A 23,202-nucleotide genomic window follows, 5' to 3' on the forward strand; every position below is an offset into this window, starting at 1 on the left:
TCCTTATACATCTCTCCTGGCTGAATTATTTACCGGGCCAAGAAACACACACACACAAACCGAGACAGAGAGAGGAGATCAGGTCTTGTTCAAGGCAACTACCATTCAATATACTGTAGATCTTCAGGGACACCACACCAGCTGAGGCTTGCTCACTGTGCAGGCTGACCTATCAAACCTTCAACGAAGGAGAGAGGGAGGACAGGAGAAAAGAGATGGCACCAGACCTGCTGTGATAAAATACAGCCTGGAATAATGAATTGTTATGAAGAGTAAAACTGGTCAGTGTTCGATGACCCAACCCATTAGGAAACATATAATAGTAAATATCACAACAGCACAGTATTCAAGCCTCAAATGTTTATTTTTCTGGGAAGTGTTTCAAGTCAAAGTATTATCCAGTTATCATGTGTCGGTGACAAAGAATTCGATTCCTTTGTTTCATGTTTTGAGTAATGTCACAGAATTTGCACTGTAACATTATCTGATCCGTCATATCCAACAACACTTGAGAAGTTTACAAATTATTTTTACACAATAAACTGTGGGATGTATGAGGAGTGATACCGCTTCTTGTGATGTAATGCCAGTATCTATCTTACAGACGTTAGAATACAAAGGCATTCAATCTCATGAGTGATGAGAATTTGTGTTGTACCAGAGGCATGGAGGAAAAAAACAGCACTGCATTTGTAGTTCAGGAGCTCCCCAGTGTGGATAAAAACAGGAAGTGCAACCAGGTGACATTTCAAACAGCCTTTTTGCAGACCTTTCCATCCTTTTTTAAAAGTAAGGCAATAATTATAAATAAAATAATAATAATATATATATAATATAATATAATAATAATAATATATAATATAATAAAAGTTAAAAAACCTGGAAAATGTACATTGGATGTTATCTTTACTTTTCTCTCTGTGTTCTGGGACCTCCTGCACAAAAGCGAGTACAAAGTAGCCTTGATCCTGGATAAAAATGTGTTCAGGTGAAATCTGCATTGTCCAAATGGAAGGAAACTGGTCCTAGTAGATCTTCTGTATTGAGAAAAAACAATTATCCAATAAATAACTACTCCCAAACATCTGAAAGCTTCAAACACCAGTTTGCTTCCCCTAAGTGGGGCAAAACTACCTTTTTTAAGTTGATATGGCAAACATGTTGCCATTTTTTACACATCTCCCAGATCTGGAGCAACATTAGTATTCATTTTGAGTCATGTTCATGTTCACCTGATTCTTCTTGTAGCTCTCTTTTGGTCTCCCAACGTCCAAGGGAAATATCTGGCTGTTTAGCTACTAAATGCTCCACTTTGTTCACCTGCTAGTTGCTGACATTGTCTGCTGGCTAGAGCTGAGCAGGTAGTGTACAGTGAGTTTATCAGAGCTTTTGATGTTGAAAACAGCTGCTTGCTGTGAGTGGAAACAACACTGATGAGAGCAGTGAGACTGAATTAAAACAGTTGCGCTCCATAAAACCAAAACAATGAGCTGAAAGCTACTAAAATGCTCTGTAGAGCTGAGGGGAAGTGCAGAGTCGGGTGATAATTCTCAGCCGCTTTGTCACTATGAGCAACCCCTTTCACACAGTCATTTGATCCATTGTTATAAAAAAAAAAAACAATTACAACAGCAAATGTGATCAAAAGTAATCTGACTTATTGTATGATAGAGGTATTTTGTAACAAAAACACACCAAATATAAAAGAGAATGCCCCTTTTTAATAGTTAAATACAGTTCCATTCAATCAGGAAAAAAACACAAAACAAACTCTGACCAATATTCTTCATCCAAAGCTTTGCAATAAACTACAATCAGCTTCACTCAAAGATTAATGTACAAGCAATTACAGCTTGGGCAGTGACATTTGGAAAATTATAGGAGAGGAAGGAGGAAAGAAAGGAGAAAAAAGGGGAGGAGAGGAAGAGCAAGAAGAGGGTAGAAGAAAATAGATACCAGGAGAGACACTGGGAAGAGAAATTGGTAGAGGCAAAACAGAAGAAAATAAAGAGAGAGTGTGAAAGAGAATAAGTCAAGTAAAGAGAGAGAAAAGGAGAGAGGTAGGAGACAGAGACAACCTGAATTATTCTGCTGATTCACACAACACCAGAATATAGCCTAGTCAGCTTATAGGGAACAGTGGAGATCTCAGCTTTTTCCACTCGTCCCCATGGGAAACCTTCACAGCATTGAGACAAACCTGCTTACTAAAATAGCTTAGGACTCAAACTTAAAATCCCTGATCATACCTCTGATTGTAAATAAATATTTGAGCTTTTCCAGCCTTTAATTCAGGTTTTTGGAATGCACATGTATTAAGATATGACCCCAAATACACTTGTGTTTAGAGAGCTGTCACACTTCTTTTTTTTTTTATCCTACAGTAAAACAATTCAACACATTTGATTGTTACAACTGGAACTCATGTAGGTGCAAGATCAGAGATGTTTCACCTGAATTCACAACTGAGAGGAGAGGTTTCTAGTTGAATGCAAATGAGTAAAGGATATATACAGGCATTTTAATTACAATCATTAACAGTCAGGATGTTTGTTGCTTAATGAGGCAGCAGAGGAGTAGAGAGGGGTCATCAGGGTGCAGGTGTCGGCGGTTTAAAGAGTCCAGTCTTCCTGAAGTAGCGAACGATGAGAGGCACAGACACAAGAGTGATGCTGATGCGAACCGGAGCGAAGAGTTTATGGATGGCGTACGCCAAGACGAACGTGCTGGTCCCTGCTGCCATTTTAGACTGAACAATGTCCTCGCTGAAGCCCACTTTGCACAGCAGGGCCGCCATATCGATCCCACTGGAGAGACAAATGACAGAAAGAAACCTGTTAGAAATGCAATTTGCATTTAACTCCACCAGAGGGAGCTGTGTTCAATAACAAATGTTTCATAATAGTTCATTTCACAGCTGTTTGGCCCACTTCAAACTGATGACATTACCATCAGAAGCATCCCAAATTAAAGGTTATGAAGGGTCTAACAGCCTACATGTATCACCGCCTTTATGAGACAGACTATTGTCGGTTTTATACACTTGTGGCATTTTCATCAGGGAAATAAATAGAAGAATGTGTCAACACAAGGCTTAGAGCTGCTTCAATCAATACAGCATCTCTCTCTCTCTCTCTCAAATTAACAGCTCTGTTGCACTGAGCAAACTTTAGTCAGCTAAATATGAGCATCCACCTGCACCCCAACAACTGTTTACCCAGCACACAGCACCGCATTAGTGGGTCACATGCTTGGGCTCTGTGGCCGCGCAGTGATAATGCTCAATGGTAGCTGGCTACAGAGTCAGCTTTCAGTTCAAGGGTCATTATCGGCTATATGAGGAAATCTCCAAGCTGTCAGATAATCTCTGCCAACTCTCTGGTATTCAAACTCCTGGCATATTGCCTGACAGACAGACAAGGGCCTGAAAATGATCTGGACTGGATAGTCTTGCCAAAACTGTACCGCTTTAGTTTTTGGTCTGTCACCACCAAAACAGGTTACAAAATGCAAAAAAATAGATGAATATAGTGTCACAGATTTTACATTCTGTATGTCTTGTTGTAAAGTTCAAACACTAAAACACTTGATGAGAGGATGAACTTGTTTTTATTCATGAGCTCAATACAATTTTAGTATCTGTGTCTGATTCAGCTAGCAGAAGTGTGTGTGTATATACACACACACATACATATATATATCTATATATTAGTGTGGCTGACTAGGTGGAAATTTTCAAGAGCCTGTACTTTGCTTTCTCTTGTATAAACATGTCTCATTTGCTGCCAATTTGCAAGAGACATTTTGTGTTCCTCTGTGTAGTGAAAGCAGCCCACGGGTCAGTAATTTCCTGTGAACCATCTCAAGTTTAAGGGAAATTTTACCCTCGGACGCTCTTACACACCGCTAGATAATGTCAGTAAGTGATGTTTGATGCATTTCAGAGTTATTTTCTAACTGTCTAATATGTTGGGTGTGTTGTGGTCTTTTATGTAGTGTCCCTTCAGCCTGCTTTATCTACTTTCCCAAAATACTTATAAAATACTCAGGGAGGATTTTAGAATATGTTGCATTAAGGTGAGGTGTAGGTGATCTATATGGATTTTTATGCTCAATAGAGAAATGCATCTCTCTTCCTCTTATACAAATCATTTTTCCATAAAACTTCTAAAGCATCAGTATATCATCTTAATCTTTGATTCTCAGCACATCATCTATGTTTTAACACTTAATAGGAATCAGAAAAACACTAGAATTCAACCAGAAATCAACAGCATTGAGGCATTACAGGGAGTTTTTCTTCTTTAAAGATGCAGTATGAGGTGATTTAGTTCCTGAAGCAGCATATTTCTTGGATTTATGGACCGATTTCAATTGGTTATTGATCACATTTTTGAAAAAGGCTGTGTAGAAATACACAATAATATTTTGTTACCTAGATACAAGGAGGTAGAACATTCCCAGGGACATGAGGGACATCCCGATGTGAAAGGAAACTCCCACAGCCCCATACTCCTTAAAGACTTTTTTTAGCTGTTGGGTCTTGTTGAGCTTTCCTCCCTCTGACTCGGGCTCCCCTGAGGCCTTCACAGTTGATGAGGAAGCGGTGGTAGAGGCCTCCTTTAAATTCTGCTCGTCCTGGACAAAGAGAGAGGGAGGGAAAAAAAAGGAGGGAGTGAGCAGGGTGAAATGAAATGGGAGGATGAATCGAGAATCAATTCCTGGTGCTACAGGAAGCAGAGGTAGAGAGCGTGTCTGTAAGAAGACAGACCTTTAGATTGATGGGGGGGGGGAGACAGAGGATATGAATGGCAAAGAGGAAATGGATTAAAATTGCGGGGATAGTTTCCACTCAGCATACAAAATCATGACACTTCACATTAGTATTCCAGGGGCTGAGACAAACTACAAAACTGATAAGCTGCAAGATGGAGACTTCACTCCTGCTCCAACTGATTTAACTGAGGCCACAGTTCTTGACCATATTTTGGATTTAAACACATAAGGCAGGGCTACAACTAATGATTATTTTCTTTATCTATTAATCTATCTTATTTCCTGGATTATTAAATTAGTTGTTTGGTCTATTAAAAAGTCAGAAAATGGTGAAAAATGTCGATCATTGTTTCCCAAAGTCCAAGGATGACATCCTCAAATGCCTTGTTTTGTCCACAACCCAAAGATATTCAGTTTACTATCATAGAGGACAAAAGAAACCAGAAAAAAGTCACATTTTTAGAAGCTGGAATCAGAATTTTAGCATTAACAAATAAGACAAAAACAATTAATCGATTATCAATATAGTTGGCAACTAATTGACTAATTGTTGTAGCTCTACAACCAACCAATTATTTTGCTTTTCTTATGTCCACTTGATGTGAGTTGACAATGTTTATTAATGAAAGACTTGTTGGTGGATGTCTTACAGTAATTAATAGCATTTACAGACCTTTACGTAAGTAAAAATTCTTGTCATGAACTTTGTCCTTTTAAAAATGTCAAATGGGTTACTGCTGTTTGCCTTTGCAGGGTATTACTGACTCACTGAACCGCTCAGAGTGCTAAAATAAAATCTCATTACAAAATATGTCAAAATAAAAACCTAAATTGCTCTGCAGATTCCCTGAATCAGCAAATGTGCATGTTTAAGGCATTTTGTTCAAACTGAGCTACAACAAGCATACTTTTTTATTTTCAGGTCAGACAGAGAAATGCATGTGTTGTCATAACCATCATAGTAATTTATTTTAAACTTGAGGTCATCGAAGTGGGTCAAACAAAGCCTAAACCTCTTTATGTGCTTCCTCTATTCATAGTGCAGCCGAGTCAGCTGATTAAATATAGACTGCTGCTGTGTGGTTTAGGTAATTCTTTGGCACACACATGTTATCACTCACCCTTTCTCACACACACACACACACACACATACATACACACACTCACTCAACAGTCACGCTGTCTTGCAAACACACACACACACACACACGCACAAAGAGCCTCTCATAAGCACACAAACACACATTACTGTGTCTGTGACCTCCAGACACACCACTCTCCTAGATGAACAAGCCCCAGACACAATTCAGCTGTCTGACATGTAGCACGGAGCAGGCAGGTCACTCCAGTGTGTGCTGGCAACAAAACAGATTAGTGAACTACAACACATAACAACAACAACAACAACATCAACAATAAGACCACCACAGCAGAAGACAGAGCTGCAACAGTATTGATGGGGTGGACATGTGACTCGCAGAGCAGCTAGGAAAGCAGAGAGTAAACCTACAGTCTGTTTACAGTACAGCATGCAAATTAACTTAATTCTCCCTCAAAGCTTCAAGGGATCTGTTTTATAACTAACCATCAGAAGCTGTACAGGTATTATAGTCTACAAAATATTGTTAAATAAAGATCAAGAGTCAAGATCACAATTAGGGCTACAGGGCTGAAGAAACACTGACCCTTCAACAGCTTTTGAATTGTAAGAGCACACAGTTTAATCTTGGGTAAAATTAAACTGAGTGCTGAATGTGCTTGATACTGAATTGACAGAACAAGGATTTGTCGTGTTTTATAGTCTAGAGCTGCAATGATTGGTCACTTAATCAATTAGTTTGTCGACAGAAAATTCAATTAACCGTTTCAGTCATAGTTTTTAAACAAAAATGCCAAGCTGGTTTCAGCTCCTCAAATGTGATGATGTCATGCTTTCTGCACCACACATGATGGTAAACTGAATATCTTCTGGTTTTGGACTGTTGGTCGGACAGAGCCAGACATCTGAAGACGTCACTTTTGACTCTGTAATCATAGACAGTCATTTTTCACTGTTTTCTGATGTTTTACAAACCAAAGGATTAATTGTTTTAATCAGGGAAATAATCGGCAGATTAATTGATGATGAAAAATAATCGTTAGTTGCAGCCCTTCTACGGTCACTCAAAATCAAATTCTTTGGAAATTATTTTGATGCATTACAATACTAGTTTCTCAGTACTCATTTAGTCAGTGTTGTGAGATTGTGTTTGGTAAACGTGAATCGAATGTGAAACTGCCAGTTTTACACACAGTCTACACTTTCCAAAACTATGAGCTCCACCCATACTGACAGCATATGGATACAAAACCTCTCATTTCAAATAATATCTGGTAGTGCACTCCTTTTGAGAATTTAGGGTCATAATTAGTATATTAAAGAATATTAGATCAAGACAATGGGAGTTTAAGAATAAATAAATACTGAATCACATAGAATTGTCCAACCTGTGTAACTCATTGTGGAATCATAAGTATTACTTCAATCAGGAAACATCTGGCTGAAAGCTGAGAAAACAAGAGCAGGAAGCAGACCAAACATTTGGAGCTGAAATTCTGTACTTCAAAGTTTTTGAAGACACAAATCAGTTGGTGCTCAGAAAAAACTGAGGTTTCAAACCCAGAACCTGAAACGGACAGATTCAACACTTTTTTTCCAGCCCTGTAGTTAGAAACTCTGACTGTTGCAGGGTGCACATATGACACCTCAATCACAGACCGGTCTGTCTAATAAGAAGACCACCCGTTTAACCTGATCACCCTGCTGGAGTAATGATATTACAGCCAAATATCTTTTACGGAGCCCTTTTGGGTTAATTAAGGGTTTCAATTATTATTAAGTATACTGGGCGAAAATAATTACAATTTCAGCATTATTGCCCATTGTCAACCTTTTTTTTTTTTGATTAAAGTTGTTAAAGTGAAATGGGACAGTAAAAAGCTGACAGGGGGCATTGTGTCCAGTGGTTCTATTTAAGTCAAGTTATTTAAATATCTCTTTTGCCAAGATGAAACACAATCCTCTGAGAAAACAGGAAGTAGCTCAGGCCAGTGACTCTAATTTTAGACAAAATATTAACATAGTATCTACAGAACTGAGACAACTTACTCAGCAAAAACAAATATGGCCTTCTTTGACCTCTTTAAAGGTGCTATATGTAACAATAGCCTTGGCCCGTCCTGTCTTGTAATACCACTTTGTACTTCGAGGTGATAGTGAGTCACTGTAGCGTCCAGTCTGTCCTCACTAACATGAGAGAATGAAGAAGCCAACTGTTCACAGTGAATCTGTACTATGGCGTCGTCAAGATATCAAAATGATACAGAGACATTAGAGCCAGCAGTAAATTACCAAAGAGCTGCACAGATCAGTTCATGGAACCATGTTCTCCCCGATATGACGACGGACGTGGACTGGACAATCATCTCAGGAGCATTAATCAGATAAACTGACCACATATTGGGAATCTAAATGTTACTTTCTCACCTCAAAAAGTATTTAAACTTTATAAAGTGACATAATAATAATGATGATAATAAAAGCTTTTAGCCAGGCTCTAAATCTCCACCATTCCTGCCAGTTGCTCAGGGCAGTGCTTTTTCCTCTCACGTTAGACTGAGGACAGACTGGACACTACAGTGACTCACTATCGCCTTTTGAGGCACAAAGTGGAATTACAAGACAGGACAGGCTGGGGCTATTAGTACATATAGCACCTTTTAATGGGAAATGTATTATTACAGTAGCCTATCAAGTCAAGGTCAGCTTGAACAGTGAGGACAAAATGTCAGCTGATGGGAAATGTGTGTATGAGCATACCATCCCTGTTAATATCACTGAAATGAGCAGACCAGAAAATCCAATACATAATAGATATGAATAGATATGACGGATGCATTCAACTAATCTGTCTGTTTCTGGGGGGAAAAAAGACTGTTATAAGGCAGATGTTGCACAAGGCAGTGAATGGACAGCAGGCAACATGTCTTACATACAGTAACTTTCATTCATACCCTTTTACACCTTTTCTGCTCACTTCAGACTGTCTTCCTTTGTGGGCCTGAGTCAGGCAATTAATCAAGAAGGCAGAAACAATGAAGAAGGAGGAGAAGAAGAAAAAAACAAGAGAAGAACAAGCTGATCTGTTCTCGTATCTGCAATTTGTCTTGCTAAAATTTTGGCCCGAGCCTCCTGGTTGAAGCCACAGCTTGGTGACGTATTCACTGGCTTGTCAACAATGGACAATAGAAAGGCCGTAGTGGGCGAGGGAACTGGCCTTTGCTTTTCAGAGTCGAGTCAGGCCAAGCTAAAACCAAAGGCAGCCAGCAGCATAGGAGGGTCATGTGAGTTGTGCTATGGGGGGTGTATAGAAGGGGAACAGTGGGACTGCTGTGTCTGATAACAGCTTTTCAGTGGCATGAAAACACATGCAGACATGCAAAGTCACAGTAGCACGCATACACAGACAAAGACACACTCACAGGCACACACACAGAGTGGAAGTGGTTATGTGGTGGACCCTGTCCTGTCAGAGTGGTTTATACTTGAGATTTACAAAAAACAATAACACATAACAATGTGCATAAACACTTTAGATAATGATGATGATCCCTCAAGTGTGTTTTTGCTAAGGAATTGTGACTAATATGTGCTGAGCAGGACATTTTAAAGAGAACTGGCTCATGCTTCCCAAATGTGAATATTTCTGGTTTTCACAGCCCTCTGTGATAATGAACTGATTATCTTTGAGTTTCGGGCTATGGTTGGTAAAAACAAAATATTTTGAAGGCTAATCATGGGCTCTGGGAACTTGGGATGGACATTTTTCATAATTTTGTGACATTTTACAAAACATACAAAAAATTGTTTATCGAGAAAAGAATCGGTAGATAAATCAATCTTGAGAGGAATGGTATTTGCAGCCATATCGGCACATATCGGCAAACATATACAAACCCCTGATACATCTGCAATAAGCTGATTTTCCAGTCTACCTCAAAATACAATGTTCACTTTATGCAAGCAAATACCTTCTTTTTTATATTTGGTTTAGGGTTTTTGACCAAACATTAATCTAGGTCAGGTTTTTATTTGTCTAAGAAAATACTTCATAAGCTTCATATCTTACACAAACCTAAGGAAATTACAGAAATACACCAATGCAGTAGTGTTTAAAGTGCATTCTAACACCAACTCATTTAAAGGCCCCCTCCAATCAAATATGTGCTTTTCTTATTGTCACCTGACTTTGATGTTTGATCTTCACTGTGCAAAATGATGAAGAGTTTGACACTGAAAAAGCTGTTTTCAAATTAATCTGCAGATGGAGGAAAGTTTGTCTGTGCTCATCAAAAAACCTGAGTTTAAAAGGCGTGTATCTACGAGCATGATTCGTGAAATCGCATCTAATTTGGAGCCAATCGTGATCCAGTATGCAACTTAAACACGTGTGATGTGGAAACTTGAAGCCTCCAGGGCACATCCGCTGAAAATAGACTTTTCAGTGAAGTCTGAGACATCTTGTTTTCCAGCCAGCAGTTAAACTTTTGAAATGAAAAATACTCATAGTATCTGGAGTTATAAATGAGGAACCAAGTTCACTAAACTATACTGTGGAAATCCCATATCAGCCAAGCAGAGTATTTTTATAAATCTCAAAACATGTCTGGAGATCTTTTTCATAATTCACCAACAATTTGATATACTGCTCTTTTACACCGCTGGTGTGAACACGTCATTGAGAAGACCACAGGAGAAAGCGTTAAACTGAATTTACATACTATTTAAATCAGGTGGATTTGGATGAAATGACTCATTCTCAGTATGACTCTATGTGTGTGTGTGTGTGTGTGTGTGTGTGTGTGTGTGTGTGAGTGATCAGAGTCAGGTGCCTGTGAGCCTGTTGTCAGTGTAGCAATGAGAGTGTCAGAGTCAACATGTGCTTTCTCGGCTCAGTAAATGACACCTCTGCTGATTCATGTTCAACTTGTGAGAAGCAGCTCAATAATGCATGTTCTACTGACAATGCAGGCAGCCCGCATAGCTGTGCGCGTCACGCCGAGTTATATAACAAGCCTGCCTGCCTGCCTGCCTACATGATGGCAGCTGCTGTAGATGGCCAGGCAGGCAGGCAGGCAGGCAAGCAGGCTGGAAGCTTCTTGCATATTTCATGGTTTTCAGTTATCTCCTGGCGCCACCGGGACAGAGACCCAGACTGTGTGTTCACCACCAGTTGAACACGGCCCGCTGTGTGGACACTCGCATTAACTGCTCGCTGAGGTTAGACAAACACTTGAGTTGAATAGCTTAATTTACCCTTTTGTTGTTGCTGTCAGCCGTCTGTTCCTCTGCGGCGTCGCGCTTCTTCGCGTCCGTGGATGAAGCTCTGCTCTGTGTCATGGTCCCGGTGGAGCAGCGTGGACTAAAAACCCTCCAGTTACCTGTGAACGAAACGTTACTGTGGCGCCTGTTTGCATGAATGAGCGGCAGCCTGATGATATCTGCATGAGCGCCTTCACTTTGCAGACTTCTGGAGAGATTCGCCGCTCGGTCCAAGTTCCTCCAGTCCGTGATTATGAAACCAGAGGACGGGTCCCAGGTCTGCACCGGGCCCGGTTGTTGCTTCCCCAGGTGCGCAAGCGTTGAATTCACATGGAGAAACCGGTATCTCTGTAAAGTGTGGCCCTTGCGTAATGTCAAAGTGACGTCTGTCAGTCTGTTTGCTTTGACTTGCAGTAGAAATGCGCCCGGTAACTTAAAAGCTTGATCCAGAGCCGCTGCAGACCGCCGAGCCGCACCACGCAGAAACATTGTCGTCGACGACCCCGAAACGAGCTTCGTGGATCCGACACAAAATCAAACAAGGCGAGTCAATCGTTTAGAGCTAATTATGACTGTAAGTGGCTGTAAACATGCTGTCCTGCGCCTTCTGTGTCCCTCCTGCTCTTGTTGACCGATTATCTCAGACAGCCAATGAGAGCTGACGCGCGCGCAATCGCAGATAGTAGCGCGTGGAGTGGAGGGAGGGGGTATTTAAAGGTGTAACCGTGTAAACTGTCATAATTGAGTTAGGTGTATCAGTGGCTCTCAAAATCGGTTTTGGGGATCCCCAGGGGTCCTTGAGGGACTTCCAGGGAGTCCCCAGAAAAAAATGGTGAATATTTTAATTTCACTATTATTTCATAGACTAGAAGTTTCATAGTTTTCACACTCTTCACTGTTGTCTGCCCACTTACAGCGTAGACCAGTGGTTCTCAAAGTGGGGTCTTTGAGGGGGTTCAAGGGGGTCCCCAGCAAAAAGGGGAATAATTTATGTTCACTGTAATTCTATCCATAAGTAACACAATGACAGAATGTATTACTGTTTTGGCCACAGGTTTCATGCACTTTCGGTAATAAAATATCTAAAAGCAAAAATCTTATCAGATGGGGGACCCTGAGACAAAATCTTATCAAATGGGGGTCTGTGGTCTAATTTGTGCCAGTTTAGGGGTTCTTGATGTGAGTTTGAAAACCACTGAGCTATATCAAGAAACGTCTGTCTCTGGGGTGTTTGTTACTAAGTCGTGTGATTAAAATCCACACTGTACATTCATATTATTCTAAAGGTCCAGTGCTGCTGACTCACTTGTTAAAATGTGTAAAGTCGAGCACAAATTCGGTCTGTCTGTTATTTTCCTGCATGTTTTCTCTAAGAACATCCTCCAATTCAGCACAACTGAGAACAAGAGCAGCTCTTGAATATCACTCTAGACATCAGCTGACTCATTATGGACTCTCTCTGAATTTATTGATTAACTTTATTTAACCAGGTGGGTTAGAGTGCATGTTGATTTCTGCAGTTATGACATGCTGACAAGGAAGTAAGTCAATGTTATAAGGCGCAACATAAGGCGCAAAATAATAAAAGTAATTCAACTAGACTGAATCATGTCATGAACAGACCGGGGAAAAAAACACTCTATAATACATGTATGAGCATGAGGACACCGCTGAAAGTATGACAAAGATATTAACAAGGTAATTAAAATATTAAATTCAACAATATAGAATGGAGTTAGACAATATCAATACAATTCTGTACCATTGTAACATAAATTTTATATCCAATCACATTTTCTTTGGAAATTCAAATACAGAATATGCGAATTTTTAAAAGTTGACTCTTATCTATTTTGGGATGTTATGTTAAGGGGAGATAAGGCTGTTTCAACCCAAAGAAAGAAAAAATAGAGACGATATCAAACTGTCAACTGTAACCGTTAACATGCTGGATTGTAGCTGAGTTAAGTTTAAGCAGTTTCCATCTGTTCTTTGGATTAAACCAACAGCATTTTCTACCTTGCTTGTCTCTTCTTTCATGTTTCTCATGTAAATTTGCATGCCTATGCAAAACCAGATAGAATTTTTTAACAAGACCATAGCTTTAAAAGGAAGTGGTAAGAAAGCACGAGATTAGAAATCTAACATTTAGCTTAATGTGAGGAAACTGTAGCATAGTTCCTAAAATAGTTCAGTGTGATATATCAAAGAGTGCCGATCCGCGTGTGTGTCACATGATAAACATGATCTTTGAATGTAAAAGTGTAAATCTTTCCTGTGACATTTACACCTTTTTTTTTTTTCTTACAAACACCTTGCAGGAAGAAACATGCATACATATACTGGGTAAAAAGCTATGAGAGAGATTGAAAGGAATGAAAGTGAGTGGGAGTTGAGATAAAGAAGAGGGTGGATGTTGGCAGGAAGCCATGAAAAACAGTCTACAGTCATTGCAATAACAGAGGTTCTGACCTCTGCTCAGCAAAGCCACAAGATCGGCATGTGGGCTAATTCAAAATAGAAAATGTAACTAAATTAAGTGCTATCCGTTGTTGGGTGAAATAGCTTTTTATTTGTGAGAACTAAACATTACTGAGTCCATAGGGGAAAGTACCAACTGTGATAAAAAGTGACATTTCCATATCTTAGTGTTAGATGTGCTGTAAAGAAGTACACCCCTGTTCTTTATCCGTGTGAAAGGATAACAGCTGAAGACAGTACATGAGGTCCCGTATAGAGAATGAAATGGCAAAGGTAACTGTGCCTGTAGCTCAGAATTCATATCCTTATACACTAATGAAGGTCACATGGGTGTTAAGTTTCAGACAGGCCTCTGTGCAGTATTGATTGAGTGATTTTCAAGTCAGAAGATGCTCAGACATCCAGGTTAAACTGGGCTAAATTTGGTCAAAAAATGCACATTTTCTAGATTATCATTGTTTCAACAGTATTTCAGTGACTATATTTCAATGTGTACCTGCTTCATATTAAAATGTAGTCACTGAAATGCTGTTGAAGCAACGGTTATGCTACTGTTTGTAACCTACACTCTCATTTTGAACTATATTTAACTGCATGCTACTGTAATTAGGTGGTTTCTTGTTTGGGGGGTATGAGCAGTTTATTCAGCCTCAGGATGATTCTGCTGTTTTAAACTCAGAGTAACACGTGTTGCTTCATTTCAAATACAAAACATGCTTGAATTATACAATCTATTCAGAGCTATAGTTAATTATACAGGCACATTTTAGTTGTGACTGTAAAAGTGTTTTTGATTATTTTGTCCACTCTCCATAGATCATGTCCCTCTTAAAACAATACTATATCAGCACAGTGTGTTCCTTGCTTCATAAAGTGACAAATCAGCCCTGTGCGCTCAGTTGATTTAACTTCCACTTAAACGCTCTGAATGGTTTGACGTGGTCAGCCTTTTTCCTGATTATTTTCATAATCACTTAGTAATAAATACATCAGACTGATGAAAAAAAGTCACATTTTATGACTAATATTCCTGTAATTCAAAATTATTTTTGAATCTCTGTTTCGTCATATTACCAATAAATCATTTCCCAACAGTTTTGGCGGCACATCACTGAGTGAGTCAAAAATGCCAAACAATTAATAGATTATAAAATAGTTTAATAATAATAAGATTCATTTTCTTTCGATTGAATAATTAATTAATGCAGCTCTATTACCTAAACTGTAGTATAAAGAAAGGCTGCCAGTTACTGTTATTTTCATTGTTCATTAACTCGACTATTATTTCCTCGATTCATCGAGAAATCATTTGGACTATAAAATATCAGAAAATGGTGAAAAATGTCCATCACAAGTCTCCAAAGTCCAAAGTGACATCTTCAAATGTCTATACAGTATATCAATGTAAAGAAAATATTCTTAATATCGCGTCAATGATTAACAGTATCACCCAGCCCTAGTGTCAAGTGTTGAACTGAAATACTGTCTCACATCTGAGAGTGAGTGACTAGCTTCGATCTGAGTGTAAATCCGTCAGTCGATACGCTTTTTATCACCGGTCAGACGGACAGACATTGACTCGCTCTACTCAGACATCTTAAATTCAGGCCTAATAAGACACTGAAGCCCTGTTAAACCCAGCAGATCCTGGGAAAGGGAAAGACGTTCTGACCCACTGAGCCATCCATTCCTTCTTTTTCTGTGCAGCTCTTCTATCCATCTTCTAACAAACTGGCAGGATGGGCAATAGCTGTGGCCTCTTCCCAAGCGAAGGCCCACTTTCCTCCTCAGTGAATCCTTCAGGCCTGCTCTTTGCCCTTCATTTGCATGCCTTTTATCCTCTATCAATGACTTGTCCTTTTTTTTTTTTTTTTTCCACCAAGCCGTTCATAAGGTGGTCAGTGTCTAAGCAACTCCTGGCATTGACTCATTTTCCTAATTTATCCTCCGCACTAACGACGATTCCTCAGCACCTTCCTTCAGCCTCCCTCCATGTATGTATCCAGCAGAGAGGTCAGTGTCTGTATTCTCTTTCTGGCACCGATCCACTTCGCCCTCCACTGAAGAGGACTGAAGGACTGGGATCGGAGCCAGCTGGCCTGGACTCAGAATTGCTCAGGCACAATAGTAAAGCCATTGTCCTCCTCTCTGTATATATGTTTTGGACATACTGACTGTGCCCAGAGGGAGCTCAGGATGAAAGGCTGATTTCTTCTAATATTTGCTCAAGACACATCGAGCACTGTAACCTGACATACATGTTTGACAAATTAGTGTGTGTTTGCACTGCTAGTTTGTCTTACAAGTCCCTGAACTCACATATTATCCAGTAGATGCTGATGTTATGTAAATACTGATAACTTTCTCCATGAACAAGATTACTTTATCTATGCCAGTAGGTCACTCCCTTAAAACCAACAGCAACAAAACAGAGACTGATTGAACAAGCACTAGAGAAAATATAGTATGCTACGTGACAGGAATACAGATGTGGCATGTTGAAAAATCCCAAACTGGCTTAAAACAAACTTTTAGAAACTTTAAATATACTATTACCAGACATATTCTATCACATTTCCTTCACTATCTTCTTTCTAACCCAACTGCTATGTGCCTGAGCAATAGCTGCTGGGTGCAGCTAGTAGAAATACTGACCCCGCTGACCCCAGAGCCAGTGAATGAGAGGAAGTTGAGAAAGAGGGAGAAAACAACAGAAAATCATTGAAGGAAGCTGTTGAAGCTGGGCCAAGACCCTGACAGCTGTGCGGCGAAGGACAGTCCAGCTTCTGCCTGTGTCAGAACAGAGAGCTATACAGAAAGGACAGAGAGAGCAGACATCTCGGGGTGAAATAAATGGCTCGTAACCTTCATACAGCATGCAAATGTGAACTAAATACAGTATATTTATCAGACTTCAGCAGCAAAGTGTCTGGATACATTTAGAAAAAAATAATGGTGCACATGTACCAAAATATAGTAAGCTTGAAATATGCAAAACAAAAGACATTAAGAGTAGTTTTTTTTCAACATGCAAGTGATGCATCGACTGTTTTGACCAAAATACACTTTGCATACTTTATTTAGTTCAAATAATTAGATAAATTTAACCTTCGTAGGCCTACAGGACATGTTTTAATTAAAAATATGAGAAATCCAGAAATCTTTTTTTCACTGCAAACACAAAAGGAGCATTACTAATTGAGAGGAGACCATGTAAAATTCTCAAAATATACAATTTATTCAAAACAATGTTAATGCAACCATCAATATATTCCAGTAATTACAAAATCAGTAGTTTTTCTTCTTTATAATCTTATCCTTCTAGACAACAAGGCTGGCTGTCAAACATGAGCCTTGATCTGTAAACCATGAGAGGACAGGTTACTTTTCAACAGGTGACAGTCCCTTTCTGGCTAATACTGACAAGTTCAAAATTACAATTGTAGTTTGATTACATTTCATTAATAAGGAAGCAGAACTGAAAATTTGAATTGAACTGACGGCAGCAACCAGAGCAGGGGTAACCAGGAGTGACTTCAGCTAATTTTAACTCACTATAAGATGATGTCACTGCCTGCGACATTCATGAAGGGGAAAAAAAAGAAGGAACCAAAAAATAGGGGAAATAGAAATTTCTTTGACTGACTTAATTTGTACTTCCTCAAATGGGGTTAAAAAACAAACTGCTTCCTATCAGAGCACAACATTAAAAACTGACCTTTGCAAAGAGAGAGAAAAAAAACAAAAAAACAACTGCAGACACTGGTCACTAAACAGCAGGGAGAAAACATTAAGTGTGACAATGACACCCAGATGCACTGGACTTTCCAGACAGATTATAGAGCTGGACTACTGAGGAGGGGGGTCTACATAGACTCACAGTCTGCCCCCCCACCCCCTTCCTTTGATGACCAAAGGTCTGCAAACACTGTTCACCAATGTGGGTAATTGTATTTTCCTAAATGTTCCTTTATGAGCATTATGTCACAAGTAACAACACAGACTTGTAAATGCAGTTCATGGGAACAGATAAAGGGCTACTAATACAAACATATTTACAAAACTCATCTGTACATATATTTGACACTGTACAGTTGATGCTGTGGGGAATAAAGTGGTAGTGGCATTGAGGGTAATCACGTTAAAAGGGGTTGGCCATCAGGAGCATAGATTTTGTTTTTTTCTCCATAGGTTTTTTTAATTATGGAAGACTCTTTGGCACTCATGAGGAGATTAGAGGAACTGTAATTAGATTAAAGGAATATTTTGGGAAATATTCGCTTTCTTGCCAAGAGTTAGATGAGACAATCGATACCACTCTCACTCTGTAACAAAGTGTAACAAAACAACAATTTGCAAGCCAGTAGGCGTAGCTCAAATGCTAAGCTAAGCTAACTGGCTCCTGTGTTACTTATATTTACAGTGCAGACATGAGTGGTATTGATCTTCTTGTCCAACACTCAGAAAAACAACAAATAACTACATTTCTAAAAATGTCTAACTGTTCCTTTTATTGGGTTAAAAAAAAAACACACCAACTTCTAGTACTTGTTTTAGGGCTGGCAAGTTTATATTTTGAACCCACAATGCATTAAAGGACACCTGACATAATCATGTGGGCTTGTTACATATCAAATCCATGTGTGGATTAATGTTTTAAAAGAAACAAGAGGCAAGCATCAAGTCCACATGTATCTTCAGAAAACTAATACTATACTTACAGTAATTCATTACATAACATTTACAATTTCTGTTAATGAGACAAGTAAAGTGATGGGGAGAAGATAAAGCCACACAATGGCCACCAGAGGAAAAACCCAAACATTAACAAATAACATTGTTATTTGTAGTGACACAATCAATTCTGTAATCCATCCCAATAGGATGGCTTGTTTGAGTTTTTAATAATGTGTACATAAAGCAGACAGTAACCCTTCGCTTCACTTTATCAGCTGAACATTTGAATTTCCACATCAGAAGGTGCTTTGCTGGAGGATTCACCAGCTCATCTTATATTGCATTCACACTCTCCACACACCATCCAAAAAATAAATACACTCAACTTTAGGAACCATGTTTTTTGGGGGTTTTTTTGTTTTTTTTTTACATATTACATTAATTTCATAAATAAAGAAATGTACAGTTATTTTCAACATTTGCTTAAATTATCTATACGAGCGAGCACAAAGTGGATTATGCATAAAACAGAGCGTGACCTGTCAGTTTAGGTTTGACATGAAAGGACGGTGAGGTGGAGTATAGTTGACAGAAGATAGTTTCAAACACTAGTGCAGCACTATACCCCCTCCTGTTATCTTTCATTGTAGAAGTACACTTCCTGAATATTTTAACACTGTTTTATGGCATTCCTTCCCTTTACGTATGCAGGCAGCATTTCAATGAATGAATGAAGCATACTTCAGAAGAGATTTCAGAGACCTCTTTTTTGCTACGTTTTGCTGTTTCTGATATGTTGCAGTACAACACGATGTAATACAAAACATCTTGACCGCTCTATGATGGCCTTCCTGCACATTTAAAAAATGACATGGCGAAAAAGCAAAACAATGTGTTTTGACAGTGCGATTTTGTCCTGAAGAAAATGTTTGATTACATGAGAACCATCCATTTGTAGGATAAAATAAAATGCTCTTTTCCATATCCGTCTATGAGGGCAGAACATGCAGTACCTTGAGATCTTATCTACTTTCCAGATTCAAAATTTTGAATTCTGATTTTTCCAGGTGAAAAGTTTAGAAAAAAAACTGTCCACACTTTGATTCTTAAAAGGTGCACAGAGCCGGAGAAACTGCTTCTTGTTTCTAACCATTTGTTATGTCTTGTAGAGAGACCCCATATATGAAAAGGAATTTTAATCCGAGTGATCTTTTGGGGAACAAAGTGGCACAGTTCAGTTCCTTTCTTCTTCTTTGCTGCACTGAAAACATGCCTGCATTTGGGGAAAGTGTCTCCAATTTGAGCAGAAGTCAAGGAAAAGTTTCTAGACCGTCTTTAGGTTGGCCATCTTCTGTGGAAGAAGTTTCAAAGTCCCTCCAACTGCACGTTCCTTGCTTCCTTCTTCTATGCACAAACACTCCTGTTCCATCAACAGTCACATGACTACTGGGCTATGACACGCAGCAGCAGGTCCGCGCCTTCGGCTGCTCTTCCTCTATTGGCTGTTTCAGTTTGAGGAGGGGCGGGTCGCCACTGGCTGGTGTATAGTAAACTGCGTTGCCGTTGGAGGACACCAGCGGCATTCGGGGGTCTTCTGAGTTGCTTTTGGCATCAGTGAAGGAGTCTGTGGACCCGTTACCTAGGTGACCGTTGAACAAGGGGTGATTCAACAATTTGGCAGCGGCCCTCTGTTTCTTCAACTCCGACAGAGTCTGAGCACGCTCTCTCGGCCAGGCTTCGTCCTGGGTGGGCTGGGTGGTGATGACGCCGCCCTTATCAGACAATGACGTGTTGCCGTTGGAGGGCGGTTGCGGTGGTGTGGACGTCGACGTGGAGATGAGGCCGTTCTGTTTGTTGTTGCCATCTTTGAGGATGGTGGGCAGCTTGGGCTTGTCTGGCAGCTCCACAGCAACGACTGGCCTGACCTGCAAGACATCAATACGGATTACTTTAATCCCTCTTTTAGATGATTAAATACATGAAGGCCAGACTCAGTACATGGTGGATCAAATATCTTTGATCTGGTGCCCAAACTATTAAGCTCAAATAAAATGAGATGTAAAGCCAATCTATTTGCTACTTAAACCTAACTTACTTTCACAACCCGCCTCAAATTACCTCCATTTCAGTTAGTGATTTGCTACATTTCCCTAAATGCCTTTTGATAATCTGTAGATAAGGTGCCTCAACATGTTGCAGTCAGCATTTTCCAGTGGAGAAAAAACAAGTGTAGAACTTTTTACTACTAAAATGTGTCTATGTTGCATTCTTTTGTATTGACTCTGTTTGTTGAGGATTGTATTGCAGCTTTTTTCCATTGTGGGTTTCTTCATATGTGGCTGTTTAAACATCAGGTGACTTTTGCTCACTTGAATCAATTGAATTTTGAGAAACCTACACCGAAATCTGACATTTAGATTGGATTATGTTTCTGCTATTAAACATCTTTATAGCTGTGCTGAAAGGCAAAAAAAAAGTTGTTTAACACTGTAAAAATGTCATGTAGCTCTACTTAATTCTAAACAACAAACATAAATAAAACACGACAATCTGAAGACTCACATTAACCACCTGGTTATTCTCCTGATCGGACTCCTTCTCTTTCTCCACCTCCTCCTCCCTCCCTCCCCTCCACACGATGGCCTCCGTCTCATACTCTTTACGACACAGGTTGTGTCTGTCTGAGAGGCTGGCTCGCCGCACCACTTTTCTGTGGACACAGGAGTTCCCGGTGAGATAAAGCAAATATAAATAAAGTATTTTCAATGCTTAATCACAACAACTCTACAGCAGCTCTTTTAATGTTACATGTCAGAAGATTAAGAGAGGCTGAAGTGGTCAACTCTCATGTCTCTTCAGAATATAGAAATAAACAACAACAAATACCATCTGTGGTAGCAGCAGTAACACCAGCAGATGTCAGCACTTACCCACGACTGCCTGCACTGGACGTTCGCCTGCACAGTGAGGTCTTGTGTTTGAGCTGTGACTTCATGATAATGTCATGTTTGTGTTTCAGGTCCAGCAGGATGGCTCTGAACTCCTCATCCTCACACAGGTCTTAAAAGGAAGGACAGGATGAAGGACAGTTTATGTCAGTATATGCCCTTCGAATGAAACGTGCTTTGATATTCTTTCAAATAAAAGAAAAAAGCCAGGATTATAAAATTAATGTGTCTAGATTACTATTCTTAGTGATGCTACTAATCTCTCATACTGACTGTTAAGCTGTTGTAACTTGTTGACATTTCACAATTTGCCAAACAAAATGTAAAAGCTGATGCAACTGGTGATAAAAATAGCTAGAAGAAAAGGTTTTGACTAAATCAGTTTTAAGTGGGAAAACCTGCAATGTAAAACAAGTGAATAAGCTGGAAATGAGACCCTGCTGAGATGAGACATTTGTTTTCTTAACCCCCCCATTGGAGGCTTTATATTTATAAGAGTGTTGAGGTGTAAATATACCAATGGGAGTCTCCTCGAGGAAAGTCTTGGCATTAAGACTGGCTCCATGAGAAACCAGCAGCTCTGCCATATGCATCTGAAACAACAGCGGCAGCAAATTACGTTAATGCCGTCAGAAATCTTTATATGCTTTATATATATATATATCTGTTGTGTTTACCTTACCTGACCCCAGCAGGCTGCAGCGTGAAGAGGCTGCCATCCATCTGAATCTCTCAAGTCCATGCGAGCTCCCCCCTCCAGCAGCAGCTCTGCAGCCTGCACGTAGCCATTTGCTGCTGTGATGTGGAGCTGCAAGGGCACAGGAGGAACAATGATTAGATTTTTGCAGTGCACAGGATTTGCTGTTAAAATGCTCTTTGCCTTAATCCAGAGTGGGATTTCACAAAAAAAAAGCCCTGAAATTAAATGCCAAACAATGATGTCCCACTAATGTACTGTGCAAGCGCTGACCCTATAAGACATCACTCTACAGGATCTGATATTCACTTGCTTCTGAGTTTGGAGATGTAGGTAATGTCGCTGGCTACCTTCGATCATGATGTTATTGTAAAATTAAATTCACTGCTCTAAACTGAACTGCACTTCAAGCTAAAAACTGACCCTGCTGGCTTAAGACTGCCTACTCTGCATTTCAGAGATTCACTTCTATCAGAAAATAATTATATCAAGAGCTCAGAAAACTAAATTACTGCACTTTATTTTCCTCATATCTATAATATCAGGATATTAACTCTAGTCTTAATCCCTTAACTTTTCTGACACAGCAGTAGGTCAGTGCAACCTCATGTTGTACAGCCAAACACTCTTCAAAACACACAGATGTTGTCTTTAAATTCTAGTAAAGATTCCAAAGTTTCCAAAAGGTACCAAGTATGTCAGGCTGGATTCTAGTGAACTATCTTATACATCATTTTATACACATCTCGAATGCTTTGATTTGATGGGTTGTCCTCAGTGTAAACATAGTGCCTGCAATTAATCTGCCAATTATTTCATTGTTTGGTCTATAAAATGTTAGAAAATAATGAAAAATGCACAAAGTTGCCAGAGCCCGAGGCTACATCTTCAAATTGCTTGTTTTGACTAAGCAGCAGTAAAAAATCCAAAGATATTCAATTTACTATCATAGAAGACAGAGAAACCCACCAAATGTTCACACTTAGGAAGCTGGAACTAGTGAAGTTTTGTCGTTTTTGCTTGAAAAACTGGACATAGAAGTAATGGATTAGTTTACTAATTGTTTCAACTCTGCATCATAGATTTGATGAAGAGCTGCACAAGCTGATACAAAACGTGTATATGTGATCCTGTCAGAGAAAGCGGAATGAGATGATCTTAACAACCTTAAAAGGAGGAACCAAAAGGAGAAGACTTGGGAGGTTAATTCTAAGATTGGGTATTTTCTTTCTAGACTTTCTTTTCCCTAGCCTACAAATCAC

The 23,202-nt window shown here is 39.5% G+C and overlaps 2 protein-coding genes and 1 long non-coding RNA gene across 6 annotated transcripts in view; 1 reads left to right on the forward strand and 2 right to left on the reverse strand.

Annotated features, from left to right (window-relative positions):
* The window catches only part of LOC121893328, a 60,649-nt gene extending 39,188 nt beyond the window's left edge, over window positions 1-21,461 (forward strand). The window contains exons 3-4 of one of the 2 annotated variants that reach the window (XR_006095247.1): window positions 20,966-21,026; window positions 21,315-21,461. This is a non-coding gene — a long non-coding RNA (uncharacterized LOC121893328). The remainder of the gene's footprint in view (window positions 1-20,965; window positions 21,027-21,314) is intronic. The other variant, XR_006095241.1, reaches the window with a different exon arrangement.
* fam210b (family with sequence similarity 210 member B) lies at window positions 1,702-11,800 on the reverse strand. 2 transcript variants are annotated; one of them, XM_042405546.1, is made up of 4 exons: window positions 11,335-11,800; window positions 11,132-11,256; window positions 4,436-4,638; window positions 1,702-2,807 (listed from the first exon to the last, which is right to left on the reverse strand). In XM_042405546.1, exons 1-4 carry the CDS (start codon window positions 11,624-11,626, stop codon window positions 2,591-2,593), a joined length of 837 nt encoding a protein of 278 aa, XP_042261480.1. In that variant the 5' UTR covers window positions 11,627-11,800; the 3' UTR covers window positions 1,702-2,590. The 2 variants fall into 2 exon arrangements, with proteins under 2 accessions (XP_042261480.1, XP_042261479.1); XM_042405545.1 differs by having other exon boundaries at window positions 11,132-11,799.
* The window catches only part of ppp1r16b (protein phosphatase 1, regulatory subunit 16B), an 89,830-nt gene continuing 84,204 nt past the window's right edge, over window positions 17,577-23,202 (reverse strand). For both annotated transcript variants that reach the window (XM_042405543.1, XM_042405544.1), the window contains exons 7-11: window positions 21,926-22,051; window positions 21,761-21,836; window positions 21,226-21,355; window positions 20,858-21,005; window positions 17,577-20,220 (exon numbers count right to left, since the gene is read on the reverse strand). In XM_042405543.1, coding sequence (XP_042261477.1) covers window positions 19,747-20,220; window positions 20,858-21,005; window positions 21,226-21,355; window positions 21,761-21,836; window positions 21,926-22,051 — 954 coding nt within the window. In that variant the 3' untranslated portion in view covers window positions 17,577-19,746. The remainder of the gene's footprint in view (window positions 20,221-20,857; window positions 21,006-21,225; window positions 21,356-21,760; window positions 21,837-21,925; window positions 22,052-23,202) is intronic.

The sequence above is a fragment of the Thunnus maccoyii genome, chromosome 3, assembly GCF_910596095.1.
Source record: "Thunnus maccoyii chromosome 3, fThuMac1.1, whole genome shotgun sequence".
NCBI lineage: Eukaryota > Metazoa > Chordata > Actinopteri > Scombriformes > Scombridae > Thunnus > Thunnus maccoyii.